General features: G+C 39.1%; 1 protein-coding gene across 5 annotated transcripts in view; it reads left to right on the top strand.

Annotated features, from left to right (window-relative positions):
* EPB41L5 (erythrocyte membrane protein band 4.1 like 5) overlaps positions 1-23,922 on the top strand; it is a 229,699-nt gene that overhangs the window by 52,299 nt on the left and 153,478 nt on the right. For all 5 annotated transcript variants that reach the window (XR_005056683.2, XM_037001034.2, XM_037001033.2 and 2 more), the window contains exons 4-7: positions 4,087-4,129; positions 5,091-5,169; positions 6,058-6,102; positions 6,275-6,327. Coding sequence is in view for 4 of the 5 variants with exons in the window: in XM_037001034.2 (XP_036856929.1) it covers positions 4,087-4,129; positions 5,091-5,169; positions 6,058-6,102; positions 6,275-6,327 (220 nt within the window). In the remaining variant the exon portion in view is untranslated. The remainder of the gene's footprint in view (positions 1-4,086; positions 4,130-5,090; positions 5,170-6,057; positions 6,103-6,274; positions 6,328-23,922) is intronic.

Raw genomic sequence — 23,922 nt, 5'->3', positions numbered from 1 at the left:
TACTAGTCTTGCACCATTCACTACATAGGTAACTTCCAGTACCCACAGTATTACTCCTCCAACCGTTTCATGAAATATCTCAATGGCTCATTCTCCTTATCAATCCCAGATCCCTGGGACTCTCAATGGGCTGCCAGAGTCACAGCCTCAGTTTACTACGGGGGGTCCTCGACCCCCCACAGTACCCTTCATATCTCTCGAAAGTATGTTCCCTCTCATTCCCAGATCTCTCAAGTTGCATCAGATAGCAGACATTCCGAAAAAGTCATTATCCAAACTCTTGATAGTGCCTCTTCATCTTCTTATCCCCACCCCTCTTCCCATTTCTCCTACTCTTCATTACAGCTCATTCAGGACACCACCATCTTTCTCAAGCACACCCTTAACACCGCCAATTGTTTCTTGTGCGCATCACTACAGCGCCCACTGCTGGCCGCCATGCCCCTTAATATTTCCAACTACTCCTTCCATGCAGAAAGACAACCCCTCTGCCCCCTGGCAGACATACCCCTATGGGAACCAGAATACTCAGATAATCTCACCATCCACCACTGTGTAGGACCAACTCCACCCCCCTCCAGTGCACTTCACTGCCTCTCTATCTACACCCCTACCTCCGGCTCTAAGACTTTTACACAACCGGGACACTTCTTTTGGTGTAATGGCAGCCTTTTCAACTCACTACCTCTCAACTCCGATACACCCTGCATTCTCATCACCCTAATCCCACAGCTTACACTTTACAGCATGGCAGAATTCCTTGAGCTCCAACCTCCCTTGCACTCGCGCACAAAAAGGGCTTCTTTCCTTCCCATCATGGTCGGTATCTCTTTAATCACCTCAGCCATTGGGGTGGGGTTTTCGGGAGGAGCCTTGGGTCACTCTCTATGGGCAGTTAGAGATCTCGACGCCAAACTTGAGGGAGCCCTGACATCCACTGCCGATTCCCTAGCCTCTCTCCAGAGACAGGTCACTTCGCTAGCTAAAGTCACCCTTCAAAACCGGCGGGCCCTAGATCTGCTTACAGCCGAGAAGGGCGGCACCTGCATCTTCCTCCAGGAAGAGTGCTGCTATTATATCAACGAATCCGGCATTGTAGAAACTGACATCACCAAACTCACTGACCTTGCCTCCAGCCTCCACTCTGCTTCCAATTCCAACCCATTCTCTTCAATACTAACAAACCCCCTCCTCACCTGGCTCTGGCCCATTGCAGGCCCCATAATAGTCATTCTTCTCGTCTGTCTCTTCTTACCCTGTATAATAAAGTTCATCAAATCCCAAGTCGGAAAAATCTCTAATCAAGCTTTCAACCAGCTTTTACTCAGGAACTACCAGCTTCTGGCCACAGAAGACCCCTCACCCTCACGTGACCTCCTCACCACATGCTGAGATGGACCCCTCTCTCCACTGGAAACTGTTCCTGGAAACAATGGCCGCAGACGCCTGGCTCCTGACACCCATATCCTCTTGGCACCATTGGAATCAATAGGTCCTCAACCTATGGTTACAGGGAACCTTCATTGATTTCCAACCTGAAGAAGTCCACATCTACTCATCCTTACTGTGGGGAGTCCTATCAACCCTTTCCTCCCAATCCTCAAGCCCTCACTCCCTTCTCCGCCCCTGTTCAGCAGGAAGCAGTCAGAGAGAAAGCAACGTCCACAAACCCATAGAGGAGAAAGGGGGGAATGAAGGGTCCCCACCAGTAAGATGGCAAACTTCCGGCTTCTTTTCGGGGTCCTCGGTTCCCGCCGGCGCCACCTGAAGCCCAATCACCTCTCGCCCCCCCTCCCAATCCCAGCACCTAGCCAACAGCCACCAGCCCCGTAGAAGTAACACCACAATCACCCTATGCCCCTTCCTATATAACCCAGCACCTTTCCCTAATAAAGCGGAACTCTCCGGTGAATTGCTGCTATGTGTCGCTCCTTTCCTTTCAATCTCAAACACCTGAAAGGTAGCATCTCTGTTACTGTCTCCATCCAAAAGAAAATGCACATTTAGTTTATATACACAAATGTGTACATTTTGGCAAAACAATTTATATTTTACAACCTGTCTCTTAAAGTTTTAACAATATATTACAAATAATTTTCCAGATCCTTAAGTATTTGCTTTCCTTCTTTTTAACTGCTGCATGGTGTCCTATCATATTGAAATACTTTATTTAACCAGTTCACTGTTGTTGGATATATAGATTACCTTAGCTTTCTCTGATGTATATTCCTTGTAGGTGAATCTGCACACATCCTTAATGATTTCTAGATGTAGAATTACTGAGTCAAAGACACAGTTGTTTGTTTGTTTGCCTGTTTGTTTTTACATACCAACGGCCTTTATTGTTTGCAATGGTAAGTGGAAGAGGAGGGGACACGACACGACAACTTCAGCTCATGGGGCAGCTCCAAAGACTCCGTCGCTGCCCTCGGAAAGCAAGACACAATTGTTTTTAAGGTACAGTCAAATGGCCTTGAGTGGTTGTGCTCATTTCACTCATGGTGTATGAGAGTATCTTAAACCAGGGCTACATGAGACTACCCATACATTTGTTAATTCAATGCAGTGTAATTGTTTAATATAGAACCTGAAGATCGGGTAACTCCCAGGTCTGTGGTTGTGGGGATAAAATAATCTGGGGCATGGAAACTACTTTTATCTTTTACTTAGTCTATGACTAGCATCAGGCAATAGGTATTTAGCACAATTAAGTTTGGGAGTTTTGGATACTGGGTTGATGGGTTTCGCCATGATGGATGGACTTTTTGCTGTCCTAGGTTGAAATCTTTCTGCTAATAGATTAAATTGTGTTCTGCCTACTGGCTGGCCACCTAGCATTCTATTCATGGAGGGATGTATAAAACTGAACAGTTGCTAGACTGAAGGATGCTTAAAAGTGGCTGGCTGCCCAACTGAATTTATTAAACATACGAGATGGCTGATAAAGTAGCCCATATACTTGAAATGCAGAGAAAGTATTGCACAGTATTAATTTCCTTTTGAAATGTTTCCTAAGCATCTTATTTCACTATACAGAGGGACTTTGTGGGTGCCTTGGTAGTTCTGCAAATTTCACTTTTGGGTCTTGGGAGAGAATAGAGGGAACAGGCTAGGTAAATTGGCAAGAAAAGTAAACAGTTACAAGTCTTTTAACAATGCAGCCTTGTTTACCTACTCTTCACCTACCTGGACTTATGAAACTGAATTCGGTAGCACTGGGAATAGGTAGCACAAGGAGAAAAGCCTTCCTTTCATTTCTAGGGTGCTTGGAATTGTAAGCATGCTGGAGCGAACAGAACCACGGATATCTCAGTGGGATGAGTGTATGCTGTCATCCTTAGGACTTGGTGGTGTAAAGGGATTAATAATGAGAAGTGAGTTGGAATAGTTTATCAGTGGAAGTCTCTGGAATTGGTTCTTAGGTCTGTTTGTGTTACGGACATTTCAGAGTAGAGAAGTTACAGAAATTGGCTGTTACTCTTGAAAGCAGAAGTCTGCTAGTCAGAATGTTAACATTTTTTATTTGTAAAGTGAAGGGGCAAAGATGACTTCATTTAATAAGTAGGACCTTGGTTTTTGAGAAAGGTCTAATTTATTATGCATGCTCTTTCAAAAAATACTACTTCTGAGCAGTATCTGTTTTGTAAAATTTAAATGACATTGTTATTTCACCTAATTTCTGTTGATAAATTTTAACATTTTTATTATAAGAAGGAACCCAGCATTAGAATATGAGAACACTTTTCTTCTGTCTAATGTTAACAGTTTTGAAAGAGTTACTTCTTAGTAAACAGGAAAAGTATGGGCAAGATTTAGAATATCATCCTTGTTACTGTGAGGGAGCAGAATAAATGTTTTAAGAAGTCATCTGTCTGGTTTTAGGTCTTTTGCTCATGTGTGTCATAAGCTTGCTGTGGATACTGAGCAGATAACCCTCCCCCATCTTTTTTATCTCACTTTTGTTTTTTCTTGTGAAGTAATTTCCTTGTGGTTATCAACAAAAGCATGATGAAAATTAACTTTTAGTAATGAAAATGTTAAGTTCTGTCATCTGGTTAACATTTGAATTTTTATTTTTGTTTTCAGCATTGGTTAGATGGTACAAAGAGCATCAAAAAGCAAGTAAAAAGTAAGTGTTGCAAAACTGTGGAAAAAATGTAAATTATATATAGTTATGTATTAGAACTTCTGATTCCTAATATTAAGGACATAAGAAACCATGTTTCACATGAATTTCTTAACATAACTACTTCCTAAAAATAACTTAAGTGTGATATACTGACCTATCCTAAGTTACATAGGGTTAATAGTAATCTAGATTCAAGTTTCTTACCACTTCTTTCCGTGAGAACGGCTTGCAGCTTGGAAATAAGATTAATTTCCCATGAGATGCTTAACTTTTATTTGCTTATGTTGGAGTTTTCCTGCTTGGCATCTGCCCTGCTCTAGAAAATACTTTGAGACTAATCTTAAGGCTGTAACTTTAAAAAATTAAGAATAATGAAATGAAGCAATTCACATAAAATGGCAGTATTATTCCTAGCAATAGGGGAAAATCCCAGTATCCAGTCCATAATTCAGCTTGTCCCCGGTAGTAACAGAGATTTCAGGGCACTTTTAACTCTTGTCTTTACAAAATAGTGGGACCACTGAGAATAGGTTAGTGAAGTAGGACAAGTGAATTGGAAAGTGTGCTGGAGGGTTTGCCATGAGCAATTAATAACATAGGCATTCTTCTGTGCTCTCAAAAAATACAACTCAGCAGGTGTTTAGGGCTGTTAGACTGTATAGTCAAGACTTTTATTTGATGCATTTGGCCCTAAACTGTTAGAATTAATTTTGAGCTTATCTATTCTCGGGAGGACAGATAATTGTGATAGTTCTGTATGATGGTTGGTACATTAAAAAAAAAAAAAGTCTACTGATCTTTTTGTGTTAGGTTTATACAAGCAACCTGAAATACTGCCACAGTAACCTCTTATCCTCTCTACCCACTTCAGTAGATTTTTGACAAATTTACTGGCTGAAAATTCTTACTATTTAAATAGCTTTATAAAAAGTTAAAGCTTTTGTTTTTTCTTTAATGGCAGTTGGTTCACCATATTGTCTGCATCTTCGAGTTAAATTTTATTCCTCAGAACCCAATAATCTTCGTGAAGAGCTAACCCGGTAAGACCACTATGTAGAGTTGTACAGTGGTAAAGATTTGGTAAGGCTAGCTTAAAGATGTTGGAAGATTGTCTTTATAATTCCTTTCAGTTTATAGACAGCTAGTATAGTGCATTCCTTGCCCCTGGTAACAACCTTAGGTAACAGAATTTCATTTGGGACACTTTTTTAAGTGTAGGATTCTTCTCCTTTAACTGTTTTCAAAATAAAGAATTGATTTCCTAGCATCTTCCAAAGGTAATTAGTGAGTTCCTTTTAAAGTATGATTATCAACTCATGGATTTTACACTGGGCTGGTGTGTTTCAGTACACTGCCTTATTATGCTTTATTAATGTCCAAGTTGATCTGTCTAACTCAGAGTTTATTCAAGTTGGTTCCTGACTTCACATATTAAAAAACACTGTTGATTGATGAAAAATGTTAGATCCTGATGTGGTTTGATAGTTCTGAATAAACTTTCAGTAGGTTATATATATGCTTATTTTTATTTTCTCCTGCCTTCTTTGGTTGGTATTTATTCATTGACTCTACATGGTAAATCCATGACTTATGCACACACACCGTTAAGTAGAAAACTTGAGTTATTGAGTCCATTTACAAGGTTGTCAGAATAAAGTTAGATCACAGGGCTCATTCTCGGTAATATGCTTTATACCTTGTCTCTTAAAGTTGCTGTGCTTCATCCTGTGGCCTGTTGTCCTTGCTTTTGCCTTGTGGACATGCTACCACCTTCCTGATGCATATTGCCCCTTTTTCCACATTGTTTTTCCTATATAGACTGTTGTGGGTAAAGTTCTATACCTAGATATGTTTCCTCTCCAATTAGAAGGGTAGGATTATTTTTCAGAATAGATTGTTTATAAATTTGTACCTTTTACTTTTCTTAGGTATTTATTTGTTCTTCAGTTAAAACAAGATATTCTCAGTGGAAAGTGAGTATTAGTTATTTAAGGTAAACCACATTTTCTTAAGTACTTGAAAATGATTTTGAAAAATAAGTTCATTGTTAATTATGAAAAAGAAATGTCACCATAATGTGTTATTTTCATTTATCTTAAAATGAAGGTTGTGAAATTATCTAACAGATTTGTGTTTTGGGCTCAGATTAGACTGTCCCTTTGGTACCGCAGTGCAGTTGGCAGCCTTTACTCTGCAAGGTAAGCAGTTCCTCTGGTGGCCACTAAATGTGAAGTATAATTCTTTTCTGTGCATTTCTAAAAAATTTCAAAAGATTCAAAGTATTGTGCAAGAAAAGAACATCACTGTTTGTCTAAACGTGTGTCAGTATCCATCTTTGACTTTTACTTTCAATCGTGTTAAAACATTGCCTTCTTTTTCTTCCCTTTTACTTCATTTGCTTCCTTTACATCTATAGTGTTTTCAAGCAAAAATTGCAGTCCACTTGATAATTCAGTATGTGTTATAATTGGACTCTCAGCTAATTTTTTTCTTTAAAAAGAATGCAGGGATATATGAATAAACTGTTGCAATAGGCACATGGTTTGCTTTCCTTTTGCTCTTATTTTAAAAAATGAATCCATGAAAGAGAGATACAGTGTTTTTCAAAGCTCTGAATGGTTATTTTCTGCTGAATTTATTATACAATCCTATATTGGTTTCAAATGTACAACACAGTATTTCAACAATTACCCATATTATTAAATCCTCACCCTCACTAGGTCAGTTACTATCTATCAACATAGGAAGATGTTACAGAACCACTGACTATATTCACCATGCTGTACTACCATGATCAAAAATTTTTGTATCACTTTATCCCCCTCACACCACCTACCCACCGACCCCAAAACCCTGCCCTGGTAAACACCAGTCACTTCTCAGTGTTTGTGAGTCTACTCATTTTCGTTTCATTTTGTTTTGTTTTGTTTTTATAGTACACAAATAAGTGAAATCTTACTGTATTTGTCTTTCTTCACCTGGGTTTTTCACTGAGCATAATGTGCTCTTGATCTATGTTGTTGCAAGTGGCAGAATTTCTTTTGTTTTTATGGCTGATTAATACTCTATTGTGTATATATACCACACCTTTATTCATTCATCTATTGGTGGACTCTTTGGTTGCTCCATATCTTGGCTACTGTACATAATGCAGTGATAAACATAGAGGTGCATATATCTTTTGGAATCAGGGATTTTGTTTTCTCAGTTAAATTTCTAGAAGTGAAATTACTGGGTTCTATTCTAGAATAGAATAGAAATTATTTCTATTTTTAGTTTCTGAGGAATCTCCACACTGCGTTCCAGAGTGGCTACACCAATTTACATTCCCACCAGCAGTTTTATTTCTTGTCAACACTTGTTATTTCTTGTCTTTTGGATACTGGCCATTCTAACTGGAGTGAGGTGATATCTCATTGTGATTTAAATTTGCATTTCCTTGATGATTAGCGATGTGGAGCATTTCTTCCTGTGACTGTTGGCCATCTGTATTTCTTCTTCAGAGAAATGTCTTTTCAGGTATTCTGCAAATTTTTCAATCAGGTTATTTGTTTTTCTGGTGTTGAGGGATATGAGTTTTTTATATATTTTGGATATTAACCTCTGATTGGATAAATCATTTATGAATGTATTCTCCCATACTGTAGGTTCTCCTTTTGTCCTGCCGATGGTGTCCTTTTCTGTACAGAAGCTTTTTAGTTTGATGTAGTCCCACTTGTTCATTTTTGATTTTGTGTCTCTTGCCTGAGGAGATGTGTCCAGGAAAAAATTTCTCATGCTTACTTTCAAGAGATTTTTGGCTATGTTTTCTTCTAAGAGTTTTATGGTTTCATGACTTACATTCAGGTATTTGATCTATTTTGAGTTTACTCTTGTATATGGAGTTAGATGGTAATCCAGTTTCATTCTCTTGCGTGTAGCTTGGTTCTCCCAACACCAGTTATTGAAGAGGCTGTCATTTCCCTATTGTATATTCATGGCTTCTTTATTGTATATTCATTGACCATATATGTATGGTTTTATATCTGGGCTCGCTCTTCTGATCCATTGACTAATGGATCTGTTCTTGTTCCAATACCATACTGTTTTGATTACTGTAGCTTTGTAGTACAGCTTGAAGTCAGGTTGCATAATACCCTCAGCTTTGTTCTTTCTCAGGATTGCTTTGTCTGTTTGGGATCTTTTGTGGTTCCAAATGAATTTTAAGATTATTTCCTTCACTGTTGAAAAATGCTGTTGGTATTTTGATACAGCTTGCATTGATCAGTAATTTCCTTTGGCAGGATGGCCATTTTGACAATATTGATCCTTCCTATCCATGATCATGGAACAGATTTCCATTTATTTGTGTCATCTTTAATTTCTCTTATGAGTGTCTTATTGTTTGTTCAGAGTACAGGTCTTTCACTTCCTTGGTTAGGTTTATTCCTAGGTATTTTATTCTTTTTGATGCAATCATAAATGAGATTGTTTTCCTGATTTCTCTTTCTGCTAGGTCACTGTTAGTATATAGAAATACAACAGGTATCTGTGTATTAATTTTTTATCCTGCAATTTTGCTGAATTCAGTTATGCTAATAGGTTTTTTTTGGTGGAGTCTTTGGGGCTTTCTATATATAATACCATGTCATCTGCAAATAGTGACAATTTTAACTTCTTCCTTCCCAATTTGTATGCCTTTTATCTCTGTGTGTTGTCTGATTGTCATGGCTAGGACCTCCAGTACTATGTTGAATAAAAGTGGTGAGAGTAGACATCCTTGTCTTATTCCCAATCTTAGTGAAAAAGCTTTCAGCTTCTCACCATTGGGTGTAATGTTAGTTGGGGGTTTGTCACATATGGCCTTTATTATGCTGAGGTACGTACCCTCTGTACCCATTGTGTTAAAGAGTTTTTGTCATGAATGGATGTTGAATTTTGTTAAATGATTTTTCAGCATCTGTTGATACTATCATGTCGTTTTTATCCTTTTGTTAATGTGGTATATGATATTGATTGATATATGAATATTGTACCATTCTTGCATCCCTTGAATAAATCCCACTTGGTTGTGATGGATGATCCTTTTGATGTATTTTTGAATTCAGTTTGCTAATATTTTGTTGAGGATATTTGCATCTATGTTCATCAGGGGTACTCATCTGAAAGTTTCCATCTTTGTTTCATTTTGATATTACAGTGATGCTGGCCTCATAATAAGTTTGGAAATATTCCCGCCTCTTTCACTTTTCAGAGTACTTTAAGAAGGATGGGTAGTAGCTCAGTTTGGTGGAATTCAGCCCTGAAGCCATCTGGTCCTGGACCTTTTTTGGTGGGAGTCTTGATTACCAGTTCAGTTTCATTGCTGGTAATTGATCTGTTCAGATTTTCTGTTTTTCTCCTTGTTCAGTCTTGGAAGGTTGTACTTTTCTAGGAATTGATCCATTTCTTCTAGGTGGTCCAACTTACTGTATATAATTTTTCATAGAATTCTTAATAATTCTTTGTGTTTCTGTGGTATCCATTATAACTATTTCTTTTTTGTTTCTGATTTTGTTTATTTGTGCACTCTTTTTTTCTTGATAAGTCTGGCTAGGGTTTTTGCATGGCTTACAGTCTCTTTCCCCCTTTAATTCTGAATTTATTTTACATATTTAGATTTCCTGTGTTGGGTGCATAGATATTTATAATGGTTATATCCTCTTGTTGGACTGACCCCTTTATCATTACATAATATCCTTGTCTCAGTACTTTCTTTGTTTTGAAGTCTATTTTGTCTTATATAATTACTGCTTCTGTTGTTTGCATAGAATATCTTTTTCCATCCCTTACTCAGTCCGTGTATGTCTTTGGGTCTGAAGTGAGTCTCTTATAGGCAGCATATGGATGGGTCTTGTTTCTTTATCCATTCTGCCACCCTGTGTCTTTTGATTGGTGCATTCATACCATTTATGTTTAAGTTAACTATTGATAGGTATGTACTTATTGCCATTTATTAGTTGTTTTCTTGGTGTTTTTGTAGATCCTCTCTATTCCTTTCTTCTTCCCTTATACTCTTGTTTTGTTATTGATGGTTTTCTCTAGTGCTATGATTGGATTTCTCTTTTTAAATTTTTTGTGTCTTTTAAAGGCTTGGGTTTGTTGTTATAAGGTTCAGGGGTAGCTTCCTAACTCTATAACAGTCTCTATTAAGTTAATGACTGCTTTATTTCAAACACAGTCTAAAAGTACTTTTTTTCCTTCCTCTTCCATACTCCATGTCTTAGATGTCTTAATCTGTATTTTTTATGTGTACTTTGATTATGTGTTTAGTTGGTTTTACTACTTTTGTTTTAATGTCATACTTGGTCGGTAAGTAATTGGTCTACTTTACTGTGGGTTTATTTGCACTGTTGAAAATTATTTAGGCTTAAGAACATTTCTTTCTACAGAAGTCCCTTTAGCATACCCTGTAATGCCCATTAGTGGTTGTAAATTCCTTAAGCCTTTGTTTATCTGTGAAGTGTTTAATCTCTCCTTCAAATTTGAATGAAAATCTTGCTGGGTAGAGGATTTTTGGTTGAAGGTCCTTCTGTTTGAATACATTAAATGTTTCATGCCACTCCCTTCTGACCTGTAAGGTTTCTACTGAAAAGTCTGCTTATAGCCTAATGGAGTTTCCCTTATAAGTATAATCTTTTTTATCTGGCTGCTTTCAGTACCTTCTCCTTTTCCTTAATCTTTGTTATTTTAATTACTATATATCTTGGTGTTGTCTCCCTGAGGTTCCTTTTGTTAGGGGCTCTCTATACTTCCATGACCTGAGTGCCTGTTTCCTTCACCAGATTGGGGAAGTTTTCAGTAATTATATCTTCAGAGAGACTTTCTACCCCTTTGTCTCTCTCTTCTCCTTCTGTTACCACTATTCAGACACTGCTTTGTTTGGAGTTTGTCACACAGCTCCCTTATCATTCTTTCATTCCTAGAGACTTTTTTTTCCTTCTCTGTTCCTCAGCTTTGTTGTGTCCCTGTTCTCTGATTTCCATTTCACTGTCTCCTCTACTTGCAACAGTCTATTATTTATTCCCTCCATTGTTTATTTCAGTTAAATTACTGTATTGTTCAGCTCTTCTCTTTGTTGAAGTTCTCCCTGAGATCCTCAATACTTTTCCTCATTAGTGATCATATTTGTGACTTTTACTTTGAAATCTTAATCAAGAAGATTGGTAGTCTCCATTTCATTTAGCCCTCTTTCTGGTGTCTTATCCTGTCCTTTTGTTTGAAACATATTCGTTTGCCTCCTCATTTTTCAAGGCTTCTGTGTTTTTTCCTATGTATTTGGATCTTCTGTGCTTCTTGGGCTAGAGAGCAATGGCTTTATGAAGAAAGTGTCCTGTGGTGCCCAGACTGAAGACTCTTTACTCTCCAGTGCCTGGTTTTCCTTTGCAGTTGAACATCAGTTGCTGTTGGTGGGCTATGCGCAGGGCTGCCTTTCTGTCTGCTGGCAGTGCTCTGTCTCAGTCTATCATGCCTCTGCTGGCCCTCTGTAATCAGAGCAGTGGCTTCTGCTGGGATCATTGTTGTCAGGGATGCCCACTGCCTGCCTGCAGTGATGGCGGTGCTGCCTGGCTCTGGAGGTAGGCAGGGCAGTTACAGTTAGTGGCAGTCATGTGGGTGCCTGAGTTCACAGGTGTGTGAGTGCGCAGTGGCACGTAAACCTGCTGGGCCGCCTGTGAGGAGGAAGGAACACTTGGAGCTGTCTCCTGCAGGCGCCTGTTTGATTGGGCTAATACAGTGCTGAGGACCTGGGAAAGCCTCCCTCTGCTTGCCAGGCAACAAAGTCTGACACTGCTGCTGTGTCAAGTGGACGGGCGTGCTGGTGGTTCATGTGGGGAAGTTAGGGGGATAAAGCATTTGGGGCTTCTGCGACTGCCTGAGGCAGGGCTGGGGAAGTGTCATACACCTGCCTTTCGTCTTGTTGAGAGAGCTCCATGAAACTCTTGCCCCACTCTCTGCTTGGAAATCTTTTAAATTGATGCTTCTTGGGTCTTAGTGGGACTGGTGGAGCATGCCTCTCCTCTGTAACAGTGGCTGTTTCCAAGGCTCCCAGAGTATTCCAGCTCTCCCTGGTGTCCAGCCCAGATAATCATCATATCCCAATGGACTTGTGTTTCCAGAGCAGATCTCCAGGGCCAGGTGCGCAGAGTTCCTGAAAGCCTATCCTCTCCCCACTCTATTCCTCTTCCACCCACCTGTGCGGTGGGATGGGGGAATGGTTGGAGCCTTACTCCACCATGGCTCTGACACTTTACCCTTCTCTGTGTGGTCTTCTCTTCTTCACCAGGTGATGATGGTCTATTCTGCAGGCTTCAGGTCTTTCAGGGTTACTAGTATTTGCTGTAGTTGCTTCCTTGGTGTCTGTGTGTGAGGGGGAGGTTTCTGCCTTGCTTTCCTATCTGCCATCTTTTTTCCTCTTCCCCTCTTATGGTTATTTTAAGAATTAAAAAAAATGTTCTCCAATATAGAAGATTAATGAAAAACTCGCTGTTTACCTTGTTACACTGATCAAATGTTGTTAAACATATATTTTTTTCTGAGAAAGTGACACCTTAGGAAAACTATAATTTCAGTCCTTGTTCACAAAATGGAAAGAAACAATCTGTTGGAGTATCTCTATCTCTATCTATTGGAATATCAATAACAGTAATATTTAATGATTATCAAGAAATTAATTAACTTTTTTTGTGATTCTATATTTATCTTCAGTCCCTCTAAGATCAGTAATTTTTTCCAATTATATATATACTTTACAAGAATAAATTTTTATGTTTTGTAGTAAACCTAGTATTTTTGCTTACTATTTCTTTCCACTACTTAAGAAAGTATATTTTCCTGTTGATGGAGGGATTGGTGACTGGAGGAAATTTCTGTACTTCAAAAATTTGCTGCAAGTATGAATTAACCTACCTGCCTTCATCTACTACCCTAGTCTGTCTACAAATTGAAAGCTGTTTTCGAATCTGCACAATATTAAATAGATAACAGCTGGGAAATGCTATGCCTCTCTAGCATTGCAATGATAAGTGTATAATTGCAAGCTTCTTTTCTTGAAATACACTTTTTGTATTTTATTAATTTGTATGAGGTTGTTAATTCTAAAACTCTCAGATCTACTGAAAAGCTGTCATTTTCAATATCTGAGTTACACCATTTATTGTGTCCTGTATTTTATCTGTTTCTCATTGTGGAAGTTTCATGACAGTCAGTGTATATGCTTTTTGAAAATATGATTTTTAAACATTTTTGTGTTTTCACAGAACACTATTCTAAGTGCTTGCTAAATAAATACTTGATTCAAGCATGCAGCTCTATTGTATCTATAACCTCACTTAAATGTTTTTTCTAAATAGAAGTTCTTTCCTACTTTCTTATCCATTGCTCCATTATTTTTATGATTCTTCCAAACCTCATGTCTTATGCATCTCTTTGTCCTATTTCTAAGTTTACCAAGCCCTACTAATTCTTAAGGTCCTTAAGAATTAAATTTACTGAAGTATTACTCCCATCTTCATAAAATGAGCTCCTTTTTTCTCTTTTGTGGTTTTATATTTTTTTTTTTTTTTTTTTTTTTTTGAATATCAATGATACTTTAATAGAAAATATATATATATATCTGGTGTCATTCTACTTACTTTATACTTTTCCCAAATGCTTAACTGTGGGGTAAATATAAATAAGAATTTAAAAAGCATATGATCTACAAATTTTGTTGAAGAATCTTCTACCAGCTGTAGGTAGCTATTGACTCAAAGGCAAGGCAATCTTGACATAAAAAAAAACATAGTTATCAACTAATGATAGAAAAATAAAATGTCTCACAAAGTGGAAAAAACTTTTCACATCATTAGACAATCACACAATAACATTTTTCTTCTGGTGACATAGACAACAAATGTCCAGAAAGTAATTTTAAAGACATTACCAAGAAATAAATGCAATAAATATTTTGTGATTTTTCCTTCCATTTGTGTGTGTATGCCTTCCATCTATGTATGGGTAAGTTAATTTTTTTTTTTTTTTTTTTTTTTTTTTGAGAGGGCATCTCTCATATTTATTGATCAAATGGTTGTTAACAACAATAAAATTCAGTATAGGGGGGTCAATGCTCAATGTACAATCATTAATCCATCTCAAGCCTAATTCTCGTCAGTCTCCAATCTTCTGAAGCATAACGAACAAGTTCTTACATGGTGAACGAATTCTTACAGAGTGAATAAATTCTTACATGGTGAACAGTACAAGGGCATTCATCACAGAAACTTTCGGTTTTGATCATGCAATATGACCTATAAACCATCAGGTCAAATATGAATATTCATTTGATTTTTGTACTTGATTTATATGTTGATCCCACATTTCTCCTATTATTATTATTATTTTTATTTTTAATAAAATGCTGAAGTGGTAGGTAGATGCAAGATAAAGGTAGAAAACATAGTTTAGTGCTGTAAGAAGGCAAATGTAGATGATCAGATGATCAGGTGTGTGCCTATGGACTAAGTATTAATCCAGGCTAGACAAGGGCAGCAAGACATCCACGGATGCAGAAGATTTCTCTCAAAGCAGGGGGGGTGAGGTTCTGAGCCTCACCTCTGTTGATCCCCAAATTCTCACCTGATGGCCCCCCTGCGACTGTGCCTGTCTTAGGTTGTTCCTCCCTTGAGGAATCTTACCCGTCTCTGGCTAACCAGTCATCTTCCGGGGCCATACAGGGAAATGTAAAGTTGGTAAGTGAGAGAGAAGCCATATTGTTTGCAAAGGTTAGCTTTTTACTTCTTTGCAGATTTATGCCCTGTGGCTTCTATGCCCAGCACTTGTCTCGAGGTATCTTTACCACCTGGAGGAATTATGATACTCGGTAAATTCGATATGAGGCACGAATTCTATTTAAGGTTTGTAATTAGGAAGGAAGAAGAAAAGCTATAGATGTAGCATATGAAGGAAACTTGGGAGGATTGATTATTTCTTTGACATATCTTCTTGTATAGTACCTTAAGTATGTATAGGTTTTAAACTACTAACTAATTTGCACACACATATTAACATAATAGGAATACGGTGACATAAACAAAGCAAATCTATAATTACCAGCCATCTCCAGTGAAGCCAAGAAAACCATTAAGGCACCCTAGGCATTTGTGAAAATTTATCTATGATATGATGGATATTTTCCAACTGTACTTGAACCATCAGACAAATTAAAGCAGCCCATTTCTGGGATCTGTTCACATCCCATATGTTCTTTTAACCATGGATAGTCTATAGTCATGAGATTTTGGGGTGCTACAACTTGCACCCCTCCCAACCCCTGGTTGAGTTCCAACAGTACAGATCCAGTCAAATTCGTTGTCTCACTGTATGCACATGCCAGCCTAGACATCTCCCTCCTCCTTCTTATGGCAAGTCCAGGAGACGGTGGGCTGGATGCAGCCACAACCGCAGCATCGTCCGGATCCCTGTGGAGGCTTTTTGATGATCATCCCCCGGCACGAGTCCTCCAGAGAGTGCTGATGCCGGAAGCTCCTCCTCATATCGTATCTTAGTTCATTTTCTGGGTATCCAAGCTAGGCCTTGATCTTCTGCGTAGAAACAAACAGACCCTTTGCCCACACTTTGACATGCCCTCTATACCACTGTGCAGAACTCATTGGAGGTCAGCACACAGGAATTGCTTTTTTTTTTTTTTTTTTTAATTAAGAGAAAGGAATATTATCAGCAAAGAGTACCTCCATAGCTGATCATCTGACACCCTTTAAGTGATCAACATTAAGGATATTTAAAGCATGCGTTGATCTTTGATTTACCAATAATTTTATCCTGTTAAGGAGTAATCCCCCTTTTCTTTCTTTCTTTCTTTTTTTTTTTTTTTTTTAATTTTTAATCTACACTTACCTGAAGAATACTATGTTTACTATGCTCTCCCCTATATCAGGTCCCCCCTAACAACCACATTACGGTTACTGTATCAGCTTAGCAAAATGTGGTAGAGTCACTACTTGTCCTCTCTGTGTTGTGCAGCCCACCCTCCCCTTTCTCCCTCCCCCCCATGCATGCTAATCTTAATACCCCCCTTCTTCTTCCCCCCCCTTATCCCTCCCTGTCCACCCATCCTCCCCAGTTCCTTTCCCTTTGGTACCTGTTAGTCCATTTTTGGGTTCTGTAATTCTGCTGCTGTTTTGTTCCTTCAGTTTTTCCTTTGTTCCTATACTCCTCAGATGAGTGAAATCATTTGGTATTTCTCTTTCTCCGCTTGGCTTATTTCACTGAGCATAATACTCTCCAGCTCCATCCATGTTGCTGCAAATGGTTGGATTTTTCCACTTCTTATGGCTGAGTAGTATTCCATTGTGTATATGTACCACATCTTCTTTATCCATTCATCTACAGATGGACATTTAGGTTGCTTCCAATTCTTGGCTATTGTAAATAGTGCTGCGATAAACATAGGAGTGCATCTGTCTTTCTCAAACTTGATTGCTGCGTTCTTAGGGTAAATTCCCAGGAGTGGAATTCCTGGGTCAAATGGTAGGTCTGTTTTGAGCATTTTGATGCACCTCCATACTGCTTTCCACAATGGTTGAACTAATTTACATTCCCACCAGCAGTGTAGGAGGGTTCCCCTTTCTCCACAGCCTCACCAACATTTGTTGTTGTTTGTCTTTTGGATGGCAGCTATCCTTACTGGTGTGAGGTGATACCTCATTGTAGTTTTAATTTGCATTTCTCTGATAATTAGCGATGTGGAGCATCTTTTCATGTGTCTCTTGGCCATCTGTATTTCTTTTTTGGAGAACTGTCTGTTCAGTTCCTCTGCCCATTTTTTAATTGGGTTATTTGTTTTTTGTTTGTTGAGGCGTGTGAGCTCTTTATATATTCTGGACGTCAAGCCTTTATCAGATCTGTCATTTTCAAATATATTCTCCCATACTGTAGGGTTCCTTTTTGTTCTATTGATGGTGTCTTTCGCTGTACAGAAGCTTTTCAGCTTAATGTAGTCCCACTTGCTCATTTTTGCTGTTGTTTTCCTTGCCCGGGGAGATATGTTCAAGAAGAGATCACTCATGTTTATGTCTAAGAGGTTTTTGCCTATGTTTTTTTCCAAGAGTTTAATGGTTTCGTGACTTACATTCAGGTCTTTGATCCATTTTGAGTTTACCTTTGTATATGGGGTTAGACAATGGTCCAGTTTCATTCTCCTACATGTAGCTGTCCAGTTTTGCCAGCACCATCTGTTGAAGAGACTGTCATTTTGCCATTGTATGTCCATGGCTCCTTTATCAAATATTAATTGACCATATTTGTTTGGGTTAATTTCTGGAGTCTGTAATCTGTTCCACTGGTCTGTGGCTCTGTTCTTGTGCCAGTACCAAATTGTCTTGATTACTATGGCTTTGTAGTAGAGCTTGAAGTTGGGGAGTGAGATTCCCCCTACTTTATTCTTCTTTTTCAGGATTGCTTTGGCTATTCGGGGTCTTTGGTGTTTCCATATGAATTTTTGAATTATTTGTTCCAATTCATTGAAGAATGTTCCTGGTAATTTGAGAGGGATTGCATCAAATCTGTATATTGCTTTGGGCAGGATGGCCATTTTGATGATATTAATTCTTCCTAGCCATGAGCATGGGATGAGTTTCCATTTATTAGTGTCCCCTTTAATTTCTCTTAAGAGTGACTTGTAGTTTTCAGAGTATAAGTCTTTCACTTCTTTGGTTAGGTTTATTCCTAGGTATTTTATTCTTTTTGATGCAATGGTGAATGGAATTGTTTTCCTGATTTCTCTTTCTATTGATTCGTTGTTAGTGTATAGGAAAGCTACAGATTTCTGTGTGTTGATTTTGTATCCTGCAACTTTGCTGTATTCCGATATCAGTTCTAGTAGTTTTGGAGTGGAGTCTTTAGGGTTTTTTATGTACAGTATCATATCATCTGCAAATAGTGACAGTTTAACTTCTTCTTTACCAATCTGGATTCCTTGTATTTCTTTGTTTTGTCTGATTGCCGTGGCTAGGACCTCCAGTACTATGTTAAATAACAGTGGGGAGAGTGGGCATCCCTGTCTGGTTCCCGATCTCAGTGGAAATGCTTTCAGCTTCTCGCTGTTCAGTATAATGCTGGCTGTGGGTTTATCATATATGGCCTTTATTATGTTGAGGTACTTGCCCTCTATTCCCATTTTGCTGAGAGTTTTTATCATGAATGGATGTTGAATTTTGTCAAATGCTTTTTCAGCATCTATGGAGATGATCATGTGGTTTTTGTCTTTCTTTTTGTTGATGTGGTGGATGATGTTGATGGATTTTCGAATGTTGTACCATCCTTGCATCCCTGGGATGAACCCCACTTGGTCATGGTGTATGATCCTTTTGATATACTGTTGAATTCTGTTTGCTAGTATTTTATTGAGTATTTTTGCATCTACATTCATCAGGGATATTGGTCTGTAATTTTCTTTTTTGGTGGGGTCTTTTCCTGGTTTTGGTATTAGGGTGATGTTGACTTCATAGAATGAGTTTGGGAGTATTCCCTCTTCTTCTATTTTGTGGAACACTTTAAGGAGAATGGGTATTATGTCTTCTCTGTGTGTCTGATAAAATTCCGAGGTAAATCCGTCCGGCCCCGGGGTTTTGTTCTTGGGTAGTTTTTTGATTACTGTTTCAATTTCTTTGCTTGTAATTGGTTTGTTTAACTTTTGTGTTTCTTCCTTGGTCAGTCTTGGGAGGTTGTATTTTTCTAGGAAGTTGTCCATTTCTTCTAGGTTTTCCAGCTTGTTGGCATATAGGTTTTCATAGTAGTCTTTAATAATTCTTTGTATTTCTGTGGAGTCTGTCGTGATTTTTCCATTCTCATTTCTGATTATGTTGATTTGTGTTGACTCTCTTTTTCTCTTAATAAGTTGGGCTAGAGGCTTATCTATTTTGTTTATTTTCTCAAAGAACCAGCTCTTGGTTTCGTTGATTTTTGCTATTGTTTTATTCTTCTCAATTTTGTTTATTTCTTCTCTGATCTTTATTATGTCCCTCCTTCTGCTGACTTTAGGCCTCATTTGTTCTTCTTTTTCCAGTTTTAATAATTGTGATGTTAGACTATTCATTTGGGATTGTTCTTCCTTCTTCAAGTGTGCCTGGATTGCTATATACTTTCCTCTTAAGACTGCTTTCGCTGCATCCCACAGAAGTTGGGGCTTAGTGTTGTTGTTGTCATTTGTTTCTATATATTCCTTGATCTCTATTTTGATTTGTTCATTGATCCATTGATTATTTAGTAGCATGTTGTTAAGCCTCCATGTGTTTGTGAGCCTTTTTGTTTTCTTTGTAGAATTTATTTCTACTTTCATACCTTTGTGGTCTGAAAAATTGGTTGGTAGAATTTCAATATTGTGGAATTTACTGAGGCTCTTTTTGTGAGCTAGTATGTGGTCTATTCTGGAGAATGTTCCATGTGCACTTGAGAAGAATGTATATCCTGTTGCTTTTGGATGTAGAGTTCTATAGATGTCTATTAGGTCCATCTGTTCTAGTGTGTTGTTCAGTGCCTGTGTGTCTTTACTTATTTTCTGCCCGGTGGATCTATCCTTTGGGGTGAGTGGTGTGTTGAAGTCTCCTACAGTGAATGCATTGCAGTCTATTTCCCTCTTTAGTTCTGTTAGTATTTGCTTCACATATGCTGGTGCTCCTGTATTGGGTGCATATATATTTAGAATGGTTATATCCTCTTGTTGGACTGAGCCCTTTATCATTATGTAGTGGCCTTCTTTATCTCTTGTTACTTTCTTTGTTTTGAAGTCTATTTTGTCTGATATTAGTACTGCAACCCCTGCTTTCTTCTCACTGTTGTTTGCCTGAAATATGTTTTTCCATCCCTTGACTTTTAGTCTATGCTTATCTTTGGGTTTAAGGTGAGTTTCTTGTAAGCAGCATATAGATGGGTCTTGCTTTTTTATCCATTCTATTACTCTATGTCTTTTGATTGGTGCATTAAGTCCATTTACATTTAGGGTGACTATTGAAAGATATGTACTTATTGCCATTGCAGGCTTTAGATTCGTGGTTACCAAAGGTTCAAGGTTAGCTTCTTTAGTATCTTACTGCCTAACTTAGCTCGCTTATTGAGCTGTTATATACACTGTCTGGAGATTCTTTTCTTCTCTCCCTTCTTATTCCTCCTCCTCCATTCTTCATATGTTGTGTGTTTTGTTCTGTGCTCTTTTTAGGGGTGCTCCCATCTAGAGCAGTCCCTGTAGGATGCCCTGTAAAGGTGGTTTGTGGGAAGCAAATTCCCTCAGCTTTTGCTTGTCTGGGAATTGTTTGATCCCACCATCATATTTAAATGATAGTTGTGCTGGATACAGTATCCTTGGTTCAAGGCCCTTCTGTTTCATTGCATTAAGTATATCATGCCATTCTCTTCTGGCCTGTAGGGTTTCTGTTGAGAAGTCTGATGTTAGCCTGATTGGTTTTCCTTTATAGGTGACCTTTTTCTCTCTAGCTGCCTTTAAAACTCTTTCCTTGTCCTTGATCCTTGCCATTTTAATTATTATGTGTCTTGGTGTTGTCCTCCTTGGATCCTTTCTGTTGGGGGTTCTGTATAATTCCATGGTCTGTTCGATTATTTCCTCCCCCAGTTTGGGGAAGTTTTCAGCAATTATTTCTTCAAAGACACTTTCTATCCCTTTTCCTCTTTCTTCCTCTTCTGGTATCCCTATAATACGAATGTTTTTCCTTTTGTATTGGTCACATATTTCTCTTAGTGTTGTTTCATTCCTGGAGATCCTTTTATCTCTCTCTATGTCAGCTTCTATACGTTCCTGTTCTCTGGCTTCTATTCCTTCAATGGCCTCTTGCATCTTATCCATTCTGCTTATAAATCCTTCCAGGGATTGTTTCACTTCTGTGATCTCTTTCCTGACATCTGTGATCTCCTTCCGGACTTCATCCCACTGCTCTTGCATTTTTCTCTGCATCTCATCCCACTGGTCTTGCATTTTTCTCTGCATCTCATCCCATTGCTCTTGCATTTTTCTCTGCATCTCTGTCAGCATGTTCATGATTTTTATTTTGAATTCTTTTTCAGGAGGACTAGTTAGGTCTGTCTCCTTCTCAGGTGTTGTCTCTGTGATCTTTGTCTGCCTGTAGTTTTGCCTTTTCATGGTGATAGAGATAGTTTGCAGAGCTGGTACAAGTGACCGCTGGAAGAGCTTCCCTTCTTGTTGGTTTGTAGCCTTTTCCTGGGAGAATAGCGACCTCTAGTGGCTTGTGCTGGGCAGCTGTGCGCAGACAGGGCTTCTGCTTCCCGCCCAGTTGCTTTGGGGTTTATCTCCGCTGTTGCTGTGGGCTTGGCCTGGCTGGGGCTGTTCCTCCAAAATGGTGGAGCCCCGTTGGAGGGGGAGCAGCCAGGAGACTATTTATCTCCGTAAGGGGTCTCTGTGCTCCCTGCTGCCCAGGGGGTTAGAGTGCCCAGAGATCCCCAGATTCCCTGCTTCTGGTCTAAGTGACCTGTCCTGCCCCTTTAAGATTTCCAAAAAGCACTCTCCAAACCAAAACAACCGCAGCAACAATGAGAGAGGGAACAGAAAGAAAGAGAAAAAAAAAAGGAAAAAAAAGGAAAAAACAAGCGAATTTTTTTTTTTGTTGTTGTCCTCAGGTGCCAGTCCCAGGCACCCGCTCACTGGTCCTGCTGCCCTGTCTCCCTAGCACCAGGGTCCCTGTCCTTTCAAGGCTTCCAAAAAGCACCCACCCACCGGTCCCGCAGGGAAGGAACGCTCAATATTCTTTGTCCTCAGGCACTGGTCCCACGCACCCGCTCACCAGTCCTGCCGCCCTGCCTCCCTAGCACCGGGGTCCCTGTCCCTTCAAGGCTTCCAAAAAGCACTCGGCAAAAAGAGAGAAAAAAAAGGGGAAAAACGCGCGATTTCTTCCGTCCTCAGGTGCTGGTCTCAGGCACCCACCCACCGGTCCCACAGGGAAAAATGCGGGATATTCTTTGTCCTCAGGTGCCGGTCCCAGGCACCCGCTCACCAGTCCCGCCGCCCTGCCTCCCTAGCACCGGGGTCCCTGTCCCTTTTAGGCTTCCAAAAAGCACTCGCAGAAAAGAGAAAAAAAAAAGGGGAAAAACGCACGATTTCCTCTGTCCTCAAGTGCCGGTCTCAGGCACCCGCCCACCGGTCCCGCAGGGAAAAACGGGGGATATTCTTTGTCCTCAGGCGCCGGTCCCAGCCACCCACTCACCAGTCCCGCCACCGTGCCTCCCTAGCACTGGGGTCCCCGTCCCTTCAAGGCTTCCAAAAAGCGCTCGCCAAAAAGAGAAAAAAAAAAAAGGGGAAAAACGCGCGACCTCCTCCGTCCTCAGGCACCGGTCTCAGGCACCCGCCCCCAGGTCTCGCAGGGAGAAACGCGGGATATTCTTTGTCCTCCTGCGCCGTTCCCAGGCACCTCCTCACCGGTCCCGCCACCCTGCCTCCCCAGCAACGGGGGCCCGTCCCTCTAAGGCTTCCAAAAAGCGCTCGCCAAAAAAAAAAAAAAAAAAACAAAACCGCTCCGGTTTCTCTCCACCCGCTGGGAGCCGGGGGGAGGGGCGCTCGGGTCCCGCCGGGCCGGGGCTTGTATCTTACCCCCTTCACAAGGCGCTGGGTTCTTGCAGGTGTGGATGTGGTCTGGATGTTTTCCTGTGTCCTGTGGTCTCTATTTTAGGAAGATTTTTCTTTGTTATATTTTCATAGCTCTATGTGTTTTTGGGAGGAGATTTCCACTGCTCTACTCACGCCGCCATCTTGGCTCCGCCCCGGTTTTATATTTTATTAGAATAATTTTTATTAGCTTTTCCTCACATTCTCAAGTTCAGTTTTTCTTTACTACCATTTTAGTACATATCCTGGACAACATTATGCAGATTTGGTTTGTTGTTTCTTAAAGACATTGTGGTCCACACAAAAGAGCAATTTCTTCAGCAATAAAGTGGGTGCAGTAAATATTTTCCAAGGTCATCATGAAGTTAAATGACAGATTAACTGTAGTATGTCCAGTGTGTAGAGTAGATGCTCAATAAATAATGAGTTATTATCTCAAGATGATTCTTTTATTAATCCACAGCTGGATTTTTTATTAAAATGAAAATACTTTAATTTTTTAATATAAGTAAAATATTATTTTGAAGGAAAAATTTCTAAAGCATAGAAGATTAGAATCAGTCACTATTCTCCCTTCTTTCCCAAACTCTGTTCAGATGACCACAGTTGAGTACATAAATGTTTATGCATTGTACAGTTCTTTTCCTACTGTGTCCTGAAATATTTTTTAGTCATTTTTATCTGTTATTTCTCTAGGATTAATAATTTAAAGTTTCCTGAAGGTCCTCTTTTAAATTTATGATCTTTTTCTTAACAGCTAAAATCTGAAGTGTGTATGTAATATTCTTCAAAGACTCAGACTTGGGACTTCATTACTAATTCAGAAGAAAGAAAGTTGTGAACACTGAAAATAATGAGGAGCAATAAAAGAATTAAGACAGGACTACTGAATATATGTATTTTTTAAAGATTAGGTTTTTTGATTTTATTGGCTAAAAGGAAAAATCATGATGAAACATATATGTACTCTAGGCAGACTAATTTAAAATTAACAAAGGTAGTAAACTTTCTCATTATTTCCTTTAGTATGCTTAGATTTTCAGTAGTAGTCACAAGATTCTACTTGCTAAAATCGAGAATTACCTTGGAAGTCACAGGGATCAATACAACTTTAGTGTTCCTTTATTATGTGTAATTGCTCATATTAAGCATA

Source organism: Manis javanica, chromosome 7 (genome assembly GCF_040802235.1).
Source record: "Manis javanica isolate MJ-LG chromosome 7, MJ_LKY, whole genome shotgun sequence".
NCBI lineage: Eukaryota > Metazoa > Chordata > Mammalia > Pholidota > Manidae > Manis > Manis javanica.
The sequence above is the reverse complement of the archived record's forward strand: the minus strand, read 5'-3'. Positions and strand labels throughout refer to the sequence as shown.